The sequence below is a fragment of the Dama dama genome, chromosome 11, assembly GCF_033118175.1.
Source record: "Dama dama isolate Ldn47 chromosome 11, ASM3311817v1, whole genome shotgun sequence".
NCBI lineage: Eukaryota > Metazoa > Chordata > Mammalia > Artiodactyla > Cervidae > Dama > Dama dama.
In genome coordinates this window covers 77,898,561-77,917,795 of record NC_083691.1, presented here as the reverse complement: position 1 = coordinate 77,917,795, position 19,235 = coordinate 77,898,561, and the positions used below count along the sequence as shown (strand labels likewise).

The following is a 19,235-nucleotide window of genomic DNA, read 5'->3' as shown; positions in this document are numbered from 1 at the left end:
AGCCTGTGCTCTGCAACAAGAGAAGCCACCGCAATGAGAAGCCCGAGCACCGCAATGAAGAGTAGCCCCCACTCACCGCAACTAGGGAAAAAACCTCACGAGCAATGAAGACCCAGCAATCCTAAAATAAATTAATTTTTTTTAAGGTTATGTATGTTTCCCACTGAATGCTGTCAGCACCCCAACACCCATTGTTGTTCAAGAGTCAACTGTACAGAGAAATATAAGAATGTCACAAACAGTAACATGGTTTAAAATAGAAAGATTTTTATTGCTTATTTAAACTTTCTCTTAGGCGCAGGACTGATTTTACTGTAGCTCTCTAAGACAGCTGTCACACTGTCTGGCTATTCTCAACCACAGTTCTTCTGAAGAGCCAGCTGAGTCCTCCATAACTAAAATGCACTAGGTGCTCTAAATAAACTCCAGGGCTATGCAACAAGTACACGTGCTCTGCAAGCTCAAAAATGCTTCCCTCATAGAAACAATGAGGCGTTCCTTTTGCCTGTTAGATTGGCAGAACCAAAAACAAACAACAAATAAGACTGTTTTCACGGGATGGAGGCCCACCAAATGAACTGAATCACCTAGTGGGACCACACACCATCTGATATTTATAGAAGTTCTGGGAAATGACAGAAGCGTGCTAGTGTGCCCACAGAGCGATGTTTCATTGTGCTCTGCTCTTAAAGTACATTCAGAATTATCTTCTGTCATAAAAAGCCTCAAACAATAAGGGGATGGAAAGTGTGTCTTCCAAGATGAAACACGAACTCGGAAAAGTGCTAGATTAATCTAGCTAGGAGGATCCTGCATTTCCCTTTCCCTTTATGAACGTCAAATTTCCCCCTTCAAATGGTAGAAGACTCCTTTGTCTGACACAGTGTGACAATGTTCCTTTCCTTGGGTTTCTGATGGGGCCTGGGGGAGGAGGTGTAATTCAAAACAAAACAGGTGCAAGGAAAAACAACCTGATGGGCAGGAACTCAGCCCTTGAAAAAAATCAGAACTAATTTCAGCTCTTATCATCTTCAGTGTGATCTACAGGAAGGTACAGAATGCTGACTGAGCTGATGAACGTCTTCGTGAAGCGTGCTAACACAGAAAGTCAAAATTGCTGAAAATAGACTTATTTCTCTCTTACGCACACACTCAAGTATCAATAGAGATTATTACATTACTATTTTGACACACATTAATTTTTCTAAAGCAGTTTTCTGTAGCTCAAAATCCTTTACTTGCCATCTGCATCAGTGGTCCTCACATTTTTTGGATCATAAACCCTTAATCCAGTGGTGGTCATAGTGGTGGCAGCCGCAGCACCAAAAAGTAATAATAACCAGCAGACACTGACCACTTACTATGTGCTGGAGACCTTGGAATGCATGACCCATGTATTAGTTCGTTCATTTACTCCTCACAGCCAAACTGGGAGGTAGTTTTATCTGCCCATTTACAGAGGAAGATGTAGAGGCACAGAAATCAGCTCGCTGGAAACAGCGCAGCTAGCAAGCAGCGGAGCAGGGACCCAGTCGGAGACAAGCTGGCCCGAAGCCTCTGCTCTTCCTCACCGCACAGAATGCCCTCTTTGAGCACATGCTCCCGGCTTCTGCAGACTTATTCAGAAACTATATAGGGCCTCATTAATACATTGTGTATGTGATAACCTGATATAAATAGTAGTTAAAAAGCAGACAGACAAGAAACAACATACTAACATGCTCCTGCACACACCTTACTGCCTTACACACCACGCTTTGAAGGCTGGGCATACCATGGCTCCCCAGCGCACTCTGGGACCTGACTCGTCTCCTCACTTCCTCTGCAAAAAGCTTCTGCATTGCCCTCCTCCGTGCCTTGGCTCGCACCAAGCCCCTTGTCTCCACCACAGAAAACTGACTGAAAGTTCTTCCCAAGCCTGTTTGAGTGCTCCTCTCAGACAGGCGTTCTTGACCACCTGCCTAGAACAGCGTGTCTCTTGTAGTGTTTGCGGTGTGGATGGCTTGTTTTCCATGGCAGCTCACAAGCCTCTTGAGGGCAGAAAACATGTCATAGATTAACTTTTCTTTGTATTCTCCAGAGAACCTAGCTGAATGTTATGCACTTAATAACCACACAATAGGACTTCCCTGGAGGTCCAGTGGTTAAGACTCTACTTCCACTGCAGGGGGGCATGGGTTCAATCTCTGGTCAGGGAACTAAGATCCTGCACGCCATGCTGCATGGCCAAAACAAAAACAAACAAATCTTTCCCCAAACCAAAACAAACAAAAATCCCTACGCAATAGCTATCTGCTAAATAAGAGAATAAACAAACTCTCTCCACGTTTACTCCCTATCTCTAAGGCCCAGCCACAGACAGTTAGGGTAAGGATCATTCTAGAGAGCGAGGAGGCAATGTGATACTTTCAGATTTGCCTAAGCTCACAGGGACCAAGACAGACTGTGATTCTGTAGGGAAAGGACTTCGCACAGTCCCCCGTAAACTGCACATACAGCATGGAGACCTTACAAAGCATGCAAGCTTCTATGTAACAACATCGCTCTGGCCTGTGTATTCACCAGCGCCCACTCTACAGGCACGTCCCGTGATTACAGGTGAAGTGAAGTGCAAGTCATTCAGTCATGTCCGACTCTTTGCAATCCCATGGACTATAGTCCATGGAATTCTCCAGGCCAGAATACTGGAGTGGGCAGCCTTTCCCTTCTTCAGGGGATCTTCAGTCTTGAACATACAGACATGTGTAACCAACCCAATTTCTGGAGAAAAGACATTTATTCTTTATTTTAAAAAATAATAACATTTTCCTTTGTCTCTTCGTGGGATTTGCTCAAGATTTACCTTTTCAAAACGACTATTCTGATGCAGTAAATATTGCTGTCTGCCCTCCTTGCTTACCAATTCCCGATTCTCCTCATCCTACTTGCTCCTTCGGTCTATAGCAGTGATTACTTCTTAATAAATGACACACATATTCATTATACTTCGTACAATAAGTTAGAGTAAGTTTTGTTATAATACCATTTATTATTGCCTGTCTCCCTGCCTCTAGAATGTACACTCTTTGAGAGCTGTGATCCCTGAAGCCAAGGTCTGTCTCTTTTGTTCTCTGAAGTATTCTAAGCACCTCGAGCAGTGCTCAATCAACAGCTGAATGAATGAACAAATAGATGGTGTCAGCTTCCACTTTACCCCACACCTTGAAAGCCCTGGAGAGAGTCACTCTAGCCCAAAAATGTTTTTTCCCTCTTCCAGAGAAGTTGCTTTAACTCCCAGCTACATTTTGACCATTTATCCTTGCATAACTAGTCAAACTCATAACCTCTGTTGCTCTCAGTTTTCCCATCAGTGTGATGGGATTAATATCCTTCATTCAGAAGAGCCGCCACAGATCCTCAATACATACACCGCCCCCCCCAAAATATATAAACACACACACACTCTCAATAACTGGCATCTCTATACGTGTGTATATGTATGTGTGTGTGTGTGTTGTATCTACATACATACTTACGTACGCATACTCTTTTCTACCATTACTTCCCCAACTCTAAAGCCAAAGAGTACAAAAGCCAGGGGATACAGCAACTGAAAAATGTCTTAACTCTACACACCCCTGGCTGATATACTGTCAGTACTGCTACTGCTGCTAAGTCACTTCAGTCATGTCCGACTCTGTGCGATCCCATCCCTGGGATTCTCCAGGCAAGGACACTGGAGTGGGTTGCCATTTCCTTCTCCAAAGCATAAAAGTGAAAAGTGAAAGTGAAGTCGTTCAGCCATGTCCGACTCTTCACGACCCCATGGACTGCAGCCCACCAGGCTCCTCCGTCCATGGGATTTTCCAGGCGAGAGTACTGGAGTGGGGCGCCATTGTCAGTACAGAGCACTGGAAAACAGCGGCAGGACACTGGCGAGTGATGGTCACAGTGTACTACCGTCAATGTTCCAAAGCTGGCAGCTAAAAGCTGTCTCCCACACCCAGAACAGGCTCCCTAAACAACACACATCACATAAAAGCCTCTCGATTTTTATAAGGAAGGGATTAAGTCATCTTCAAGAGAAGCATTTTAATTAAAAATGACTTTTCTGGGCTTATATCCAGACAGAAATAAAAGGTAAGATTTAACAAGGTCTAGTTTGTTTGTTTGTTTGAACTTAAGGGCCCAGGGCTTCCCAATCCTTTTCACATCAAGGCACTTGCAGAATATAACCTTTCTTTGGCACTTGGGGATAGAGGCGCTGCAGGTGACTGCCTGGAGCCTCCAGCCCCTCGAGGCCTCACTCAGACTCCCTGGGTGCTGAAGGAGTCAATAAAGACTTAACACACATACAGCCATGTGAGCTCTGCCTTAGTGTTTCTTGGACTGGGGACCTAGCAATTTAGATTTTTCTCCTTTCGCAGGAACACAAGTACTCAGAAAAAATGAGTAAATCTGGCCGCTAGTGACAAGAGCGAGCCTTTCTTCATGACTCATTCCAGAAAAAAAAAGCACACTGACCAGCTGTCCATTTATAACTTACAACATCAGCATAATTTCATCTTTTGTTTTTGATTTTCCATTCTGAAATTCTATTTTCTGTGTAGAAAATAAACAACGGAGACAGGCCAAGCTTAGGTCACCAAGTGGAATCTGTCAAGGAATGTATCATCTCTGGACAGCTCGAGAGAATTTCTACTTTATGTTTCACAATTTTGCACTTTTAAGAAATATGAGAAAGATGTTAAAATTCGTCAAGCATAAGGTGCTGTATTATACGGTCACATTTTGAAAGGATGGAATTGATCATTCTTCCATTCTACTTACTCATAGGTTTTGGTGCAACAATATTAGTAAAAAAAATTTTTTTTTCCTAAAAACATTCATTTCCTTATTCAGAAAACTCCAACAGAATTTATACTTAAGGCCACCTCTCCACTACTGACTTTTTATTTGTTTCCATTGCTTCTCTTTACAGCAGAGAATAAAGGGTGGTTGGTCTTATTCCTCTTTCCTGAACAGTGATTCTTCCAGACAACTAGCTGACCAAAGTGGCCCATCATTCTTTCTTTCTTGGTATTCTGCTTTTTTTTCCACAAGGGTAACACCAAGATCTAGCTCTGTTTTTGTCTTGGTGCTGTCTCTCCCAGCCCAGCAGCCCTACACCCACCCCCATAAAGATCTTAACTCTGGCCCTAACACAGAGTGTATCAGGGTGTAACAGACTAAAGCAGAAATGCCTTAGCTTCAGTCTCCTTTTAAGACTGATGCCTTCATCTTTTGCCGTTTCTTGGTTTCTGTTATTCATACACCCCCTGGTCCCTGAGGGTTTAACTGGCTCACCTGGCTTCTAGCCCACAGCTCCCACACTGGGAGGTAAAAGCCTTAAAGGCAAACTCATGATTTCACTGAGCCTAGAACAGGGCAGGCATTCCACAGTGTGAACTGAATTCAATCTTGACTACTTTTACATGGTCCCAGCAGCTCCCAGGCCTAGGACCTATATGGTTGCCCAAGTTTGAGAGGCTTTGTTACACCCTTAAGGAAGACAGAAGGTGTGCAACTGTGAGTTTGGCTATAACCTAGGTCCTGAGGATTCTGTATTTCCAGGTTAGCAGTATTAAATGGGAGACCAAAGAGAAATGCTGAGAAAGATGAGCAGAGGGAAGGAAGGTACAATAAGTACTTTCAAAGGTTTTTTACCAGTTGTAGCTTTGCAGGATTTCACTGGCATCCTTTGTCCCTCTATATAATATGGATGGACTTCTTTGTTTCCAGTGTTGTGGTATATCAAATTAGACTTAAGCAGACTAATTGAGTGACAAGGGATTAAAAACAGAGCAAAGATAGATTCTTGATTTCGTTTCCCTAGGCATAAAAAGTCATTATTCACATAACTATCAGGGAGGCAGCAAGTTCTAAACACAAGAGAAGCGCAGGCTTTAATGTCTTCTCTGTACCCTGATTATCTCTGTGACTTTATTTCAAGTCACTCTCCCAGGCTCACCTCAATTTCCTCATCAGAAACACAGAGAATGGTGTGTGTGTGTGTGCACGCACGTGTGTGTGTGTGTGTGTGCGTGTGTGTGACAGTGTGTGGGCCTAGGCTATCTGAAGCCCATCCCTGGTTAATATATCATGTCAACCCAAGGATACAGCAATCCTACTCAGCTCTGCAACTAGAAAAGTAGAATCTTTTAAACCCAGAATTCTCAAAGTGCAGAAATCAAGGCTCCAAATTTAGGGAGCTGGAATAAAAGAATTAAAGTGTTCAACAGATTCTCCTGGTAAAGATGGAGGCAACATAATACCAGGAAAGGGACATGTAGAACTGTGGAGATTATTTGGATTAACTGAAGAAAAAAGAATATCTTTGCCTAGAACATACATATAAATGCAGAAGTGGTTTTTCTGCTTTAATAGCAGCTGAATTTCCTCAACTGCCCACTTCAGCTTGCCCAAATGAAAGAGCTTAATTAAAGAAAGAGCAAGGATCACCTTTTATATGTCTATACCATAGGAAAAATAACTGAAATGGGCAGGAAATGAAAAACTTTAGAACTCAATCTTTGACTTCAAATAGTATATATTTCCTTATGAAACACCCAAAGGTGAGTTAAATACCCAAGAACCAGAATAAATCTTTCCTCATGATTGTCGGCCAAACTCTTCCTCCATACAAGAGAACTTTGTGAACTCCAACACGATTTCTTGGGAGTGATAAGCAACCTAGCAATAATGTCAAGTCCCCAACGTGAAGAATTCTGGCAACAAGAACAGACGTTTAATTCTACTTAAAAGACAGGGCAGCCCTGCCAGTGTTGTTCCCAAATGAGGTAATGTCCATGGCTCTTATCTAGTCTTTATTGAGATTTAATGTCATTTACCACTGGCTCTAGTGAACCTGCAGGATAATCTCACCTTTTCTGACATGCGTTACTTACATCCATTTCAATATGGCAATTATGAGCCTCTGGTTTTTAAAATGATTAAGGAACAAATCCCACATGTTCTTTCTTTTTTTCCATGTCCTATAATTTGAGCCTTTCTTCCACGGTTCCCCAAAATTCAGAGCTCAGCATATTTCTTGTTTGCAAGGTATACTACAGAGATAACTCTGAGGTTTAATATATTTATGTAAACATTTTTCAAAGATGTCAAAATTTATAATTCAAGAAACTGTTCTGTGAAAGAATTTGTTTTCTGATACAAAATGATTTCCTGCTTTTGAAAAACATAACAATTTTCTATTTACTTAGCTGGTTCTGAAAGTCCCATGGAGATGACTTTTCCTTTCAAGCCCTAATATCGCTTTCTCAGGTGCAGGTCTTTTACTGATTTCAAAGGTAGCTTTATGCAGAGAAGGAATGTATATGCTACAGAAGGGAATGAGAAAGAGAGCCCTCCCCATCTTAACCCCTCCTGCTTTCCCCACAAAGAATAACAGAGTGAAACAGAACTATTGCAACACAGATGAGACACCCGAATAGACATGACAAAAAGATTTTCACATGCCTTTGACTTCCTTTTTTTCAACCAGGGTATAAACCAATCTTGGTAAAGACAGGAATCCGTTTGACAAACACAAACACAATACCGGCACCCAACACCCATGTAGTTGTTGTTTTTGCCAACACTCAGGAAGAAGGGCAACAGCCACAAGCACCCCAGCGTTAGAGGGTTTTGACTTTCCCACACTGTTTCACATATTATGTAGCAGAAGAAGTAACTTGGAGAATATCAAAGGCCGCCCAGAGACAGAATAAAAGACTATCTGTTGTTGCTGGGCAGACTGGTAGAACGTAAGCCAGACCTTTTAGAGGTAAGTAGCGGAATGAGGCTGGGAGGCCCTTTGTACCGCTGGTGGAAGAGCCAAAGCAACAATGTCAACCTCACTGCTTCTAAGTTTGGCCAAGAGTGGCTCTTCAATAAAGACAATCAGATGCCCCCCAACAATCCGAACCTTCCTTCTAACTCAGCTGCATCCCCTATGCATCTCTGAAAAGCCTGTTCTGCATGACTCATTACTGAAGCCTCCCTTCAAAGAAACAGCGGAGTCTGACAGAACTGTGTGGGCCTCAGGGTCCCATCTTTATAACCAAGATAATGACCCCTACCCTTCTTCATCACAGGGATAAAGTGAGGACCAAGGGAGATGAGTGCTTAGGAGTTTGTACTAAAGAAACCACCAGTGATCCATAACGCACATAACAGAGGCCAGAGCATCTGGTCTGGGACGCTTGGGAGTTGCACCATCTTTTCAGGAGATCTGCAAGATTAAACTATTTTCAAAATGACACTGAGACATTACTTTCCTCTTTCATTCTCATTCTCTCCCAAGTGTACAGTGGAGTTTGCCAGAGGCTACAAGGTGTGTGATGATGTCACCCCTCTAATGACTAATGGAATGTGTGCTCATGAGTTCCTGTGTTTTAATTTCTGTTTTAGTTTCTAATTAAATTTTGATAGACAAAAGCCACTTGGGATCCTCAGAAACTATTCAAGAGGGTGAGGAGATCTTGAGACAGTTTGAGACCCGCCACCCTAGAAGTCTTGTCCCACCCAACCCTGCAGTTCCCAGGGGGGCTGACTCACAGCCAGTCTGAGTCTTTCTATATGCTGCTCCCCCTGCAGGGTGGGCATCCTTCTCCCCTTCCCTCGGCTACTTTCCACTCTCTTCTTAGATGTCATTTTCTCTGGGAAGGCTTTCCTGACATCCCCAGGACCAATCCAGTGGCACTGTCTGTGTTGCCCTAGTGCCAAGCACACTCACTTTCTGGTCTTCTTCTTTTAATAAATTTATTTATTTAGTTTTGGCTGCATTGGGTCTTTGTGGCTGCACAAGGGCTTTCTCTTTGTTGCGGTGAGCAGGTTTCCGACTGTGGTGGCTTCTCTTGCTGTGGAGCACAGGCTCTAAGGCGCATGGGTCTAGCTGCCCCAGGGCATGTGGGATCTTCCTAGACCAGGGATCGAACTCGTGTCCCCTGCACTGGCAAGCATATTCTTAACCACTGGACCACCAGGGAAGTCCTCTTGTTTATTGTCCTCAATTCCGTCAACACAAGAACTTGGTCTCTACTTTGACTTTGACACGGTAGTATAAAGAAGTCACTCAACAAGTAAATACTTGCTGAATATATACAGCAAACAAGGAAGGAAAGCAAAAACCAGGTTTATTTTACATTCTCAACTAGACAGAATGAGTTACTAAAAACATCAGTTTTCATTATAGCACAGATTTATTAAAACTATGAATAATAATAATGATAATAATATTTATGTATCTTTCTATGGACCAAATACTATTCTAAGCACCTTATATGCATTAATTCATTTATTCTTCACAGAAATCCCTAAGAGGTATATACTACTATTATTATCCTTGGTTCAAAAGAGAAGACACAGATGTATAGGTATTGAGTAGTGGATCTGAAATCGACACCCACACAAGACCGGATCCAGAGTTGCAGGCTTTAATCACTCTACACACTGCCTGCCATGTCAGCAGTGTGGATTGCAGGCTTAGAACATATATTTGGATCTCAAGGCCATCTCTCAAATCTGCTCACAAATCAGAAGCACGACCTGATATTTAAATCCCATCCCAGCCCCACTCCACAGCAGCCACATGAATAGCAGACCCCACTAATACCAACCTGTCCCCACGTTTACAGCCAGGATTTAAAAAGGACTGTTTCAATAAGAAGCCTATTCCTCAATCATTTATTGTACTTGAGTCTTGCCTAGAAGAAATGCTAAGTTAAAAGCAGTAAGTCATTTTGCTTATTTATTCAAAAGAGAAGTCTCCCTTGTAGCACAGAGAAAATAGGAAAGTAGGGTTTGATATTCAATGTACTAAGCTGCCTGATATGTATTAAGGAATGCTCACAACTTCACTGTGAACAGAGAGTGGCCCAGAATGTTCTTCAGGCATACTTGATGGAAAAGACACAACTTCTTCAGAGAGGAAAGCCAGATGGAAAAGCAGGCCACAGAAAACCTAGATTTTAATGCAAAAGATGTTCTGACTGAATCACACTGTGACATTGCATTCAAGTTTATGATGAAAAAAAGCACACCTAGGAAATATTTGTTCTTTCAGCAGTAGAGAACAGTTCTATGCATAAAGTGAAAAGTCCGTATATCAAATCGTCACCTGCTAACAGCACCAAAGTTCATCTAGCAGTATTCAACAAAAGTCATAAAGACTGACTTTACTTACTTGGAGAAGTGTCCCATGAATATGGTTTTGCCGGAAACACTGGTCAGTGCAGTCAGGGAGTTTGGCCAAAAGAGTTTGGATGGTATTAGGGATTTCGTCCATCATGACAAATGGGACCAAGGCACGAGCTGCCATTTCACGGGAGCGGTAGACAGGTGAATGACCGCATCTGAGAAGAGACAAAAACACAAGACCATTCAATACACATATCTACATCCACACCTTTGTACATGCTGATGCTCTATCTAGCTCTGGCTAAGACATCCCACGGCAGGGATGGGGGAAGGAGTTGCTTCCTATTCCAAATGATGTTTTTATACTTCCCTGATTTCAAATGATTTTTTGTTTCTTTGTTTATATTAGTTCTACAGGTGACTTTGCTCTTCTCATAAACATCATTAACATCTATGGTTCTACCACAGATTGTAGGTTGTGGGCTGTCGTATTGCAAAGGATGGAAATCAGGAAAGCAAGTGTGATTCAAGTATGCCAAAAGAAACCAGGCAGTTTCCACCAGTGACAGTTACATAAAGCAAGGGTAGAAACACTTGAGGTACAGTATAGTTAAATATGTCTGGCTAAATCAGGTTCATGAAGAGGAGTGGAACTGCAGGCTGAGAAGTGGGTCAGGCCAGACCCACTGGGGAGTGTCTGAAATGGCCAAGTACAGGCTCTGAATTTACTGTCAAGAGAACAAGAGATAGACCCTTGAGTCACCAAGTCCTTGCCTCACACCCAAAGAGCTTGGAGAGAAGCCAGTTCCTAAGTAAGTGAAAGTCAGGGACAAGAGGTTATTTTGAGATTCTACAAAGGTCATTAGAAAGGCAAGTCATCTACGGGTCTCTTTTTTTGTAAATACTTAGAACCTCAGAGTCCACAACCATTTTGTTGAAACTGTGCACCTGAGCGCCTTCACAGACATAGTCTTAATTGAAAGGAAAGCCCAATATGGTTAAGTCTTAGCTTAAATAAATTCTTGACTAGAACTCTCAAGACTTAAAGATCTTTCATCCCATTTAAAAAAAAAAAATTCAACTTACATAAATGTCTTAAATGCCAAGACAAGAATGGAGAAGACCAGAAGACAGCAGACTCTGCAGGGGAAAGAGATGGCCTCTTATCTTTTTTCCAAAATTAATCAATATTCCAAGAAAAAATGACTGGCAAGATCTGGGCCATAAGGCCCATGGGGCCATTGATGCTTAGCATGTAGAGAGATAAAGCCCTATGACTAAAGTGTAAGACTTCAGAGGTATCACTGACATTTATCTTAATATGACAGTAAAAGTACAGATATAAGTTCTGTACGATCTAAGCAAAATTCCGTCTTGGGGAGAAGGATAGGTAGGAGAAGGTAGGGAAAGAAGAGAAAGAGGTACAGGATAAGTCAAAACACTGTGTTGTTTTTTCCCCTAAGACAGCAGGCTAGAGATGGGCCAATCAGCACACACGTCCAGGATGGAGAATAGCTCACCTTACAACATGATGTGAGCAGACACTGAAGACTAAGGCTACAGTAGAGAGCTAGAGATTTCCCAATGGTTTTGACTGGACTTTGCCAACTCATCCATTTTCTCACGTGTCTTCCCTTTAAAATGATTAAACATTTGATCTGTAATTGGCAAAAGGAGTCAAATGTTTGCTTTGGCCCATGGTGGGGGTGGGGAGGGGCACGTAGTAGGGGAGTGAGTGAGAAAACTTCAATTGATGGAGAAAAGAAAATATTCTGAAAAAGCTGAGATTTAATTAGCAAATGACCTCACCCAGTACAGCCATCTGTTGGAAGCTTCCTGGGCTGTCTGTCCTCCCACCCCTCTGACACATAATACTTTGTGTTATAGTGTGCTTTATGTTACTTAAAAAGCACTTGTGTATAAATGTTTCTTTTCAAATACAAATAATTCTGACATGGTTACAGATGTTTAGTTTCTAATTAGCAGAAACCATACACTAAAGAATCCCCCTGCTTTTGCTCCTGACCTTTTACAAATGATGATTTCCCAAAGGAATCTGGCATCCATACAGGAGAAAGAATGGAAAGTCGGAGAAGTGCCAGAATTTTCTGCTTTCTGATACTCTGAACTAGGGTACTTTCCAAACGCACACAATCAGGTTAAAGAGAAAAACAAAACTGCCCCTCAAAAAAGTAATGCAATTATAGAAAAAGAGAAGAAGCCTATTTTTAAAGTAATATTTAATTAAGTACCATTCATTCTAAAGCAACGACTAAACATAATTTAGAACTCCTCTCTCATGGCAAATTGTTTAAATGGAAGGATAGATTCTAGTACACACACTCACACACACACAACTATCAAGTTAAAAAAAAATTTCCAGGATACTGTTTTGTCAGTCTTTAAGGACAGGAAATTCTTGATTCACATACTGTTGAAGCTTGGTTTGGAGAATTTTGAACATTACTTTGGTAGCGTGTGAGATGAGTGCAACTGTGCCGTAGTATGAACATTCTTTGGCACTGCCTTTCGTAGGGATTGGAATGAAAACTGACGTTTTCCAGTCCTGTGGCCACTGAGTTTTTCAAATTTGCTGACATATTGAGTGCAGCACTTCCACAGCATCATCTTTTAGGATTTGAAATAGCTCAACTGGAATTCCATCACCTCTACTAGCTTTGCTCGTAGTGATACCTCCTAAGTTCCACTTGACTTTGCATTCCAGGATGTCTGACTCTAGGTGAGTGATCACACCATCATGGTTATCTGGGTCATTAAGACCTTTTTTGTATAGTTCTGTGTATTCTTGCCACCTTGTCTTAATATTTTTTGCTTCTGTTAGGTCCATACCATTTCTGTTCTTTATTATGCCCATCTTTTCCTTGGTATCTCAAATTTTCTTGAAGAGATCTTTAGTCTTTCCCATACTATTGTTTCCCTCTATTTCTTTCCATTCATCACTGAGGAAGGCTTTCTTATGAAACAAGAAATTTCCAGATGTACGTGAACCTTCCAGAGTATGTGAACCGAGAACTTCCAGATGTTCAAGCTGGATTTAGAAGAGGCAGAAGAACCAGAGATCAAAATGCCAACATCTGTTGGATCATCGAAAAAGCAAGAGAGTTCCAGAAAAACATCTACTTCTGCTTTACTGACTACGCCTGCGCCTTTGACTCTGTGGATCACAACAAACTGTGGAACATTTTTAAAGAGATGGAAATACCAGACCACCTGACCTGCCTCCTGAGAAATCTGTTTGCAGGTCAAGAAGCAACAGTTAGAACTGGACATATAATAGTGGACCAGTTCCAAATTGGGAAAGGAGTACATCAAGGCTGTATATTGTCACCTTGCTTATTTAACTTAAATGCAGAGAACATCATGCAAACTGCTGGACTGGATGAAGCACAGGCTGGGATCAAGATTGCTGGGAGAAATATCAGTAACCTCAGATATGCAGATGATACCACCCTTATGGCAGAAAGTAGAGAGAAACTGAAGAGCCTCTTAATGAAATTGAAAGAGGAGAGTGAAAAAACTGGCTTAAAACTCAACATTCAAAAAACTAAGATCATGGCATCTGGTCCCATCATCTCATGGCAAATAGATGGGGAAACAGTGGAAACAGTGACAGACTTAATTTTGGGGGGCTTGAAAATCACTGCAGATGGGGACTGCAGCCATGAAATTAAAAGACGCCTGCTCCTTAGAAGGGAAGTCATGACCAACCCAGACAGCATATTAAAAAGCAGAGACATTACTTTGCTGACAAAGGTCCATCTAGTCAAATCTATGGTTTTTCCAGTAGTCATGTATGGATGTGAGAGTTGGACCATAAAGAGAGCTGAGCACCAAAGAATTGATGCTTTTGAACTGTGGTGTTGGAGAAGACTCTTAAGCGTCCCTTGGACTGCAAGGAGATCAAACCAGTCCATCCTAAAGGAAGTCAGTCCTGAATATTCATCGGAAGGACTGATGCTGAAGCTGAAACTCCAATACTTTGGCCACCTGATGTGAAGGACTGACTCACTGGAAAAGACCCTGATGCTGGGGAAGATTGAGGGCAGGGGGAGAAGGGGATGACAGAGAATGAGATGGTTGGATTGCATCACCGACTTGATGGACATGAGTTTGAGTAAGCTCTGGGAGGTGGTAGATGGACAGGGAAGCCTGGCATGCTGCAGTCCATGGGGTCGCGGAGTCAGACATGACTGAGCAACTGAACTGAACTGAGGGACAAGAAGCAGGTGTGATGAGATCCAGCTTTTCTTCAGGTATATGTGGCCTGGAGTGTGAGGGGCTATAAATAGTCTTTTCAGCTCTAAGTGGAATATATTTGAAGCTAAAAATCTATCTTTCCCATAGATAGAATTTTCTAGTTTTGATTCAGCACAGGTGCCAAAATCAGGCAGAGACGATCTTCAGGAATGCATCATCCTGTTTTGGACACTGGGGTTTGTGACTTGGACAAGTTGCAGGAACCTCTCTGGATCTGTTGTGCAGACAGTAGTGGCAGTTATTGATCCCCAGTGAGATGGTGTCTATGAGAACACTCCAAGAAGGAAGGTACTTTGAAAGTACAGTTTCAATAATGTGCCATGCCCCTGTTATAGTGGGATCAGCATAGTCTAGGAACGGCAGGCCTCCCTGTGGCCCCAACGAGAGAATGAAGACTGTGGTGTGAATGCTGCTGTTGTTATTCAGTCACTCATTCGTGTCCAACTCTTTGCGACCCCATGGACTGCAGCACGCCAGGCTCCTCTGTCCTCCCCTATCTCCCAGAGTTTGCTCAAATTCACCTCCATGGAGTCAGTGTTGCTATCTAACCACCTCATCCTCTGCCGCCCCCTTCTCCTTTTGCCTTCAATCTTTACTAGCATCAGGCTCTTTTCCAATGAATCAGCTCTTTGCATCAGGTAGCCAAAGTACTGGAGCTTCAGATTCAGCATCAGTCCTTCTAACGAATATTCAGGATTGATCTCAAAAAAGAAAAGAACAATAAATTGATGATATGATGGCAAGGAGGATTTTTTTTGCCTTCATTATAAAGTGATGAGGACGACTCTGGAGGCCTCCTGAAAAAAGTGAGACAGCTTCTACTCTTTAAAGTTTCAATTTTACTCATTTTAAGTCTCTGGAAAACAAAACAAATGGATTTTGAATCTCGAAGGTTATTTCGTCTATTATCATAGTTTGGAAAGCATTTTCTCAGTACCCCAGCTGTGTTCTAGGCCTGAATACTAAATTGTTCACAAGATCTGCAGAACACACAGACACTGGTGTCTTAAATCTCTAGCTCTCTCCCTTAATAAACCCTGTCCGTGTTCCTTTTAACCGTACATGTATCAATTGCCTACTCTGTTCCTGGCCCTGGGTAACATGAGAGATGACACATTTGTAATAGTAACACCTGCACCCCACAATTGTGCAACCCTTGGCAGCTTATAAATGCCTGTACATCCCTTATCTCTCTATACAGCATTCCTGTAGGATATGAGGGCATTATAAACCTCAGTTAATGGACAAAAAGTAAAATGCAGCTCAAAAGGCTCAGAGAACCCTCCATGATGGTTAAGCAGCAGTCCCAAGGCCAGAACTGCCATCCACGACTCTGCGATGGAGCTTGTGGGCTATTTCAAGTTGTAGCTCACACCTGGGTATTGGAGGACCATAAAAATATCTCCCAGCTAATGAAAACATGGGCCTGAATTTACAAGTATGTGGAAAATCTCTAAATTAGTGGGTTTTTTCCTTTTTAACATTCGTAGACTCATGAAAACCTTTTAGAATCTAATGTAAACTGTGGATTCTCTCACCAGAACAGTAGATTTACGTGCATACACATACAATTTCCCACCAGTTTTAGGAGGTTCATGGCTCATGCTCAAAACCCTTGGGGCAGAGTTTTCAAGATCCAGGTCAAGAATCTGCAGTTGCTTCTTTGCAGTGTGCCTATGACTGGCAGGTAAGCACTCTGCTTTAAGAGATGTGGGGATGGAGAACAGGATGCTGTCACAGGGAACCATCAGCTCAGGGGGAGCCAGCCAGACAGCCTCACGATCACCAGTCAGCAGTACCCATGGAGACATCCAAGGGTGTATAGCGGCACAGAAAAGAGAACAAGAGGGAGAGTTCGAGTCGTTTTCTGGAGGAGATGAAGGGAGGGTGATACACACCTTCAGACTTTAGGAACCCTGGCAGGCCCTGGAAATTTTAGAATGCACGATTCTGAGCAGGGAAAAATCATTCTTCTGACATCATCCAGTTTCACAGTGTGGTGGCTAAGCTTTTTCTCCAGGTGTTTCTCTTATATTTAGCCTCTGAATCTATTCCGGTGGAACATTTCACAGGTAAGTGGCTGGACATCACTCATAGCTGTCAGGCATGGAGATATCCACTGAGTGCCCAGCAAAAGCATATGCTGAGTTATTAGGAATGAGGGAATCAGAGAGAATCACTGCCCAGGTCGTGGGGAGTCTAGAATCTAGTAGGAAATTCAGGCCAATCAGCCAGTGCCTTCTGGGATCATGAGAAGTAAACACAGGTTGCTGTAGAGGAACTGAACTGGGACACCCAGAAAGGAGGGTGGGTGGTCTGGGTCATCAGGGTCCCGCTGTGACTAAGTGGGGTCAGACAGAAGGAAGATTTGGGTTTGACAAGAAAGTGGTACCCTCTCTATGCCTTTCTGCCCATGAACCCAAACTGCCCCCCAGGGCACGCGGTCAAAAGGGAACTGAGGTTTATTAAATGATTACTGTGTACCAGAACTGGCTATGTACTTCAGAAACACCATTTTATATTAAACCTTCATTATAAGCTCAGCATCATCAGCTATATTTTTAGATGAGAAAAGTAAGGTTTCCCAACATACTAAAGTCATAAAACTAGCAAGTGGCAGATCCTGCATTTTAATTAGGGTTTGTCCACCTGCAAAATTTAGTCAAAGACTTTGAACAGTGCAGCTGCCTCAAAATCCTCAGAGCCTTGAAAACACCAAGTGTTTCCAAAGTAACGTGTTCAACCTAATCACATTAAGGTATGAATGATTTATGGAACCAACCAGTCCCTAATTGTTAGAATGTGGAGCAGAACAATAAAGATGATGATGATAGTAACTAACATTTACTAAGCATCTAGGGAGGGCCAGACCTATCGTTGAAAGCTCTGTGCGTATTACATCATTTAATCCTTACATGGCAGAAGGGCTGAGAGAACATTAGTTGTCTATGTGGGGGAGGTAACTTTGAATGTAGGGGACTCTCTGCTGCTGATGAAAATAATCATCCACTTTCTAGAGATGCCCCTACTTGACCAAGGTGTCAGCATCTTAGGGACTAAACTGAGTTTGAACCTCAAATCCCTCACTAGGTTTACTTAAGAATGCGTGCCATTATGGTCTGTTTCTCCTACAGCATGGCCAGCTGCTCTTAGGGAATGGTCATCTGGTCACTCAGCTGGTAAAGAATCTGCCTGCAATGCAGGAGACCCCAGTTTGATTCCTGGGTCAGGAAGATCCACTGGAGAAGGGATGACTACCCATTCCATATTCTTGGGCTTCCCTGGTGGCTCAGCTGGTAAAGAATATGCCTGCGATGCAGGAGACCCTGGTTCAATCCCTGGGTTGGGAAGATTCCCTGGAGAAGGGAACTGCTACCCACTCCAGTATTCAGGCCTGGAGAATCCCATGGACTGTACAGAACCGAGTGACTTTCACTTTTTTCATTTACAGATAATCTTCAAAGCTGAGATGACCCTACCTCACAAGGTATCTCTGAAGGCTGGGTAGGAAGAAGTAGGCTGAGGCCACAGGTTATACTATGTATACAAAAATAAAAAACTTTCTATGCACATTTTGTCAATCCAAATATTGTTTCATCTTTAGTGCCTTTGTACACCGCAGTTTACACTCACTGGACTAAATGGCCTTTTCACCCTTGTATACTTGGGGAACTCGTCCATATCCTCTGTAACTCTGCTCAGGTGTAACTTCTGTTCAATCCTTTGCTCTCCCGTGCCCTGTCACTTGGGCTTCCCAAGTAGCTCAGAGGTCAAGAATTGACCTGCCAATGCAGGAGCTGTAAGAGACATGGAGTCAATCCTTGGGTCGGGAAGATTCCCTGGAGGAGGAAATGGCAACCCACTCCAGTATTCTTGCCAGGATAATCCCATGGACAGAGAAGCCTGGAGGGCTATAGTCAATGCGGTCACAAAGAGTAGGACATGACTGAGTGACTGAGCATTCATGCACACACCCTGTCACTTCAATGGCATGCTTACAGGTGTCAGGGCAAGAGGCACATCCTGCTTATATTCCTCTCTCAGGTATCATGTTGGCTAGACCAAAATGATGTTTAAAAAAATTTTTTTAAATTCAAGTATAGTTTATTTATAATGTTGTGTTAGTTTCTAGAATACAATAAAGCGATCTAGTTTTACAAATATATATATACCATGTATATTCTTTTTCATATTCTTTTCCATTATGGTTTATTACAGGATACTGAATATAGTTCCCTGTGCTAGACAATAGGACCTTGTGGTTTATTTCATGTTCAGTAGTTTTGTATCCACTAATCTCAAACTCCTGATTTATCCCTCCCCAACCTCCTTTCCCCTTCGGTAACTGTAAGTTTCTTTTCTATTAGACCAAAATGATCTTGAGAGCAGAAATAGGATCTTTATAGTTTCTGAGTAATATAGCAAATAAGACAGGAGTTAAGAACCTGTTCCAGAATCCAGAAAACCTGTTTAGGTCCAAGTTCTGCCTAGTGGGTGACCTTATACAGGTCACAGTGAACCTCCTAAGTTTTTACCATCTATAAAACGAGGAAGGGTAACTATCTCACAGACTGTTGTGAAGCTTAACTGAGATAATGCATAGAAAACACAATGCCTTATAAGGCAAAATATCTTATACTTAAAAGCTTGAGCCACACATACAAACTCTCTAGTGTTGTCTATCTCAACAACTGGCTGAGGATAGAGCCTTACGATACACAACAGGCTTCAGGGCTCCTAAAGGCTTGTCCCTCTCCCTCCCCACCAGAGGAGCTGGAAACTCAGAGAAGACTGAGTTT

At 42.4% G+C, this 19,235-nt stretch overlaps 1 protein-coding gene across 3 annotated transcripts in view; it reads right to left on the bottom strand.

The window, feature by feature from the left end:
- The window catches only part of THADA (THADA armadillo repeat containing), a 327,677-nt gene that overhangs the window by 136,061 nt on the left and 172,381 nt on the right, over positions 1–19,235 (bottom strand). For all 3 annotated transcript variants that reach the window (XM_061155511.1, XM_061155510.1, XM_061155509.1), the window contains one exon: positions 10,205–10,373. In XM_061155511.1, coding sequence (XP_061011494.1) covers positions 10,205–10,373 — 169 coding nt within the window. The remainder of the gene's footprint in view (positions 1–10,204; positions 10,374–19,235) is intronic.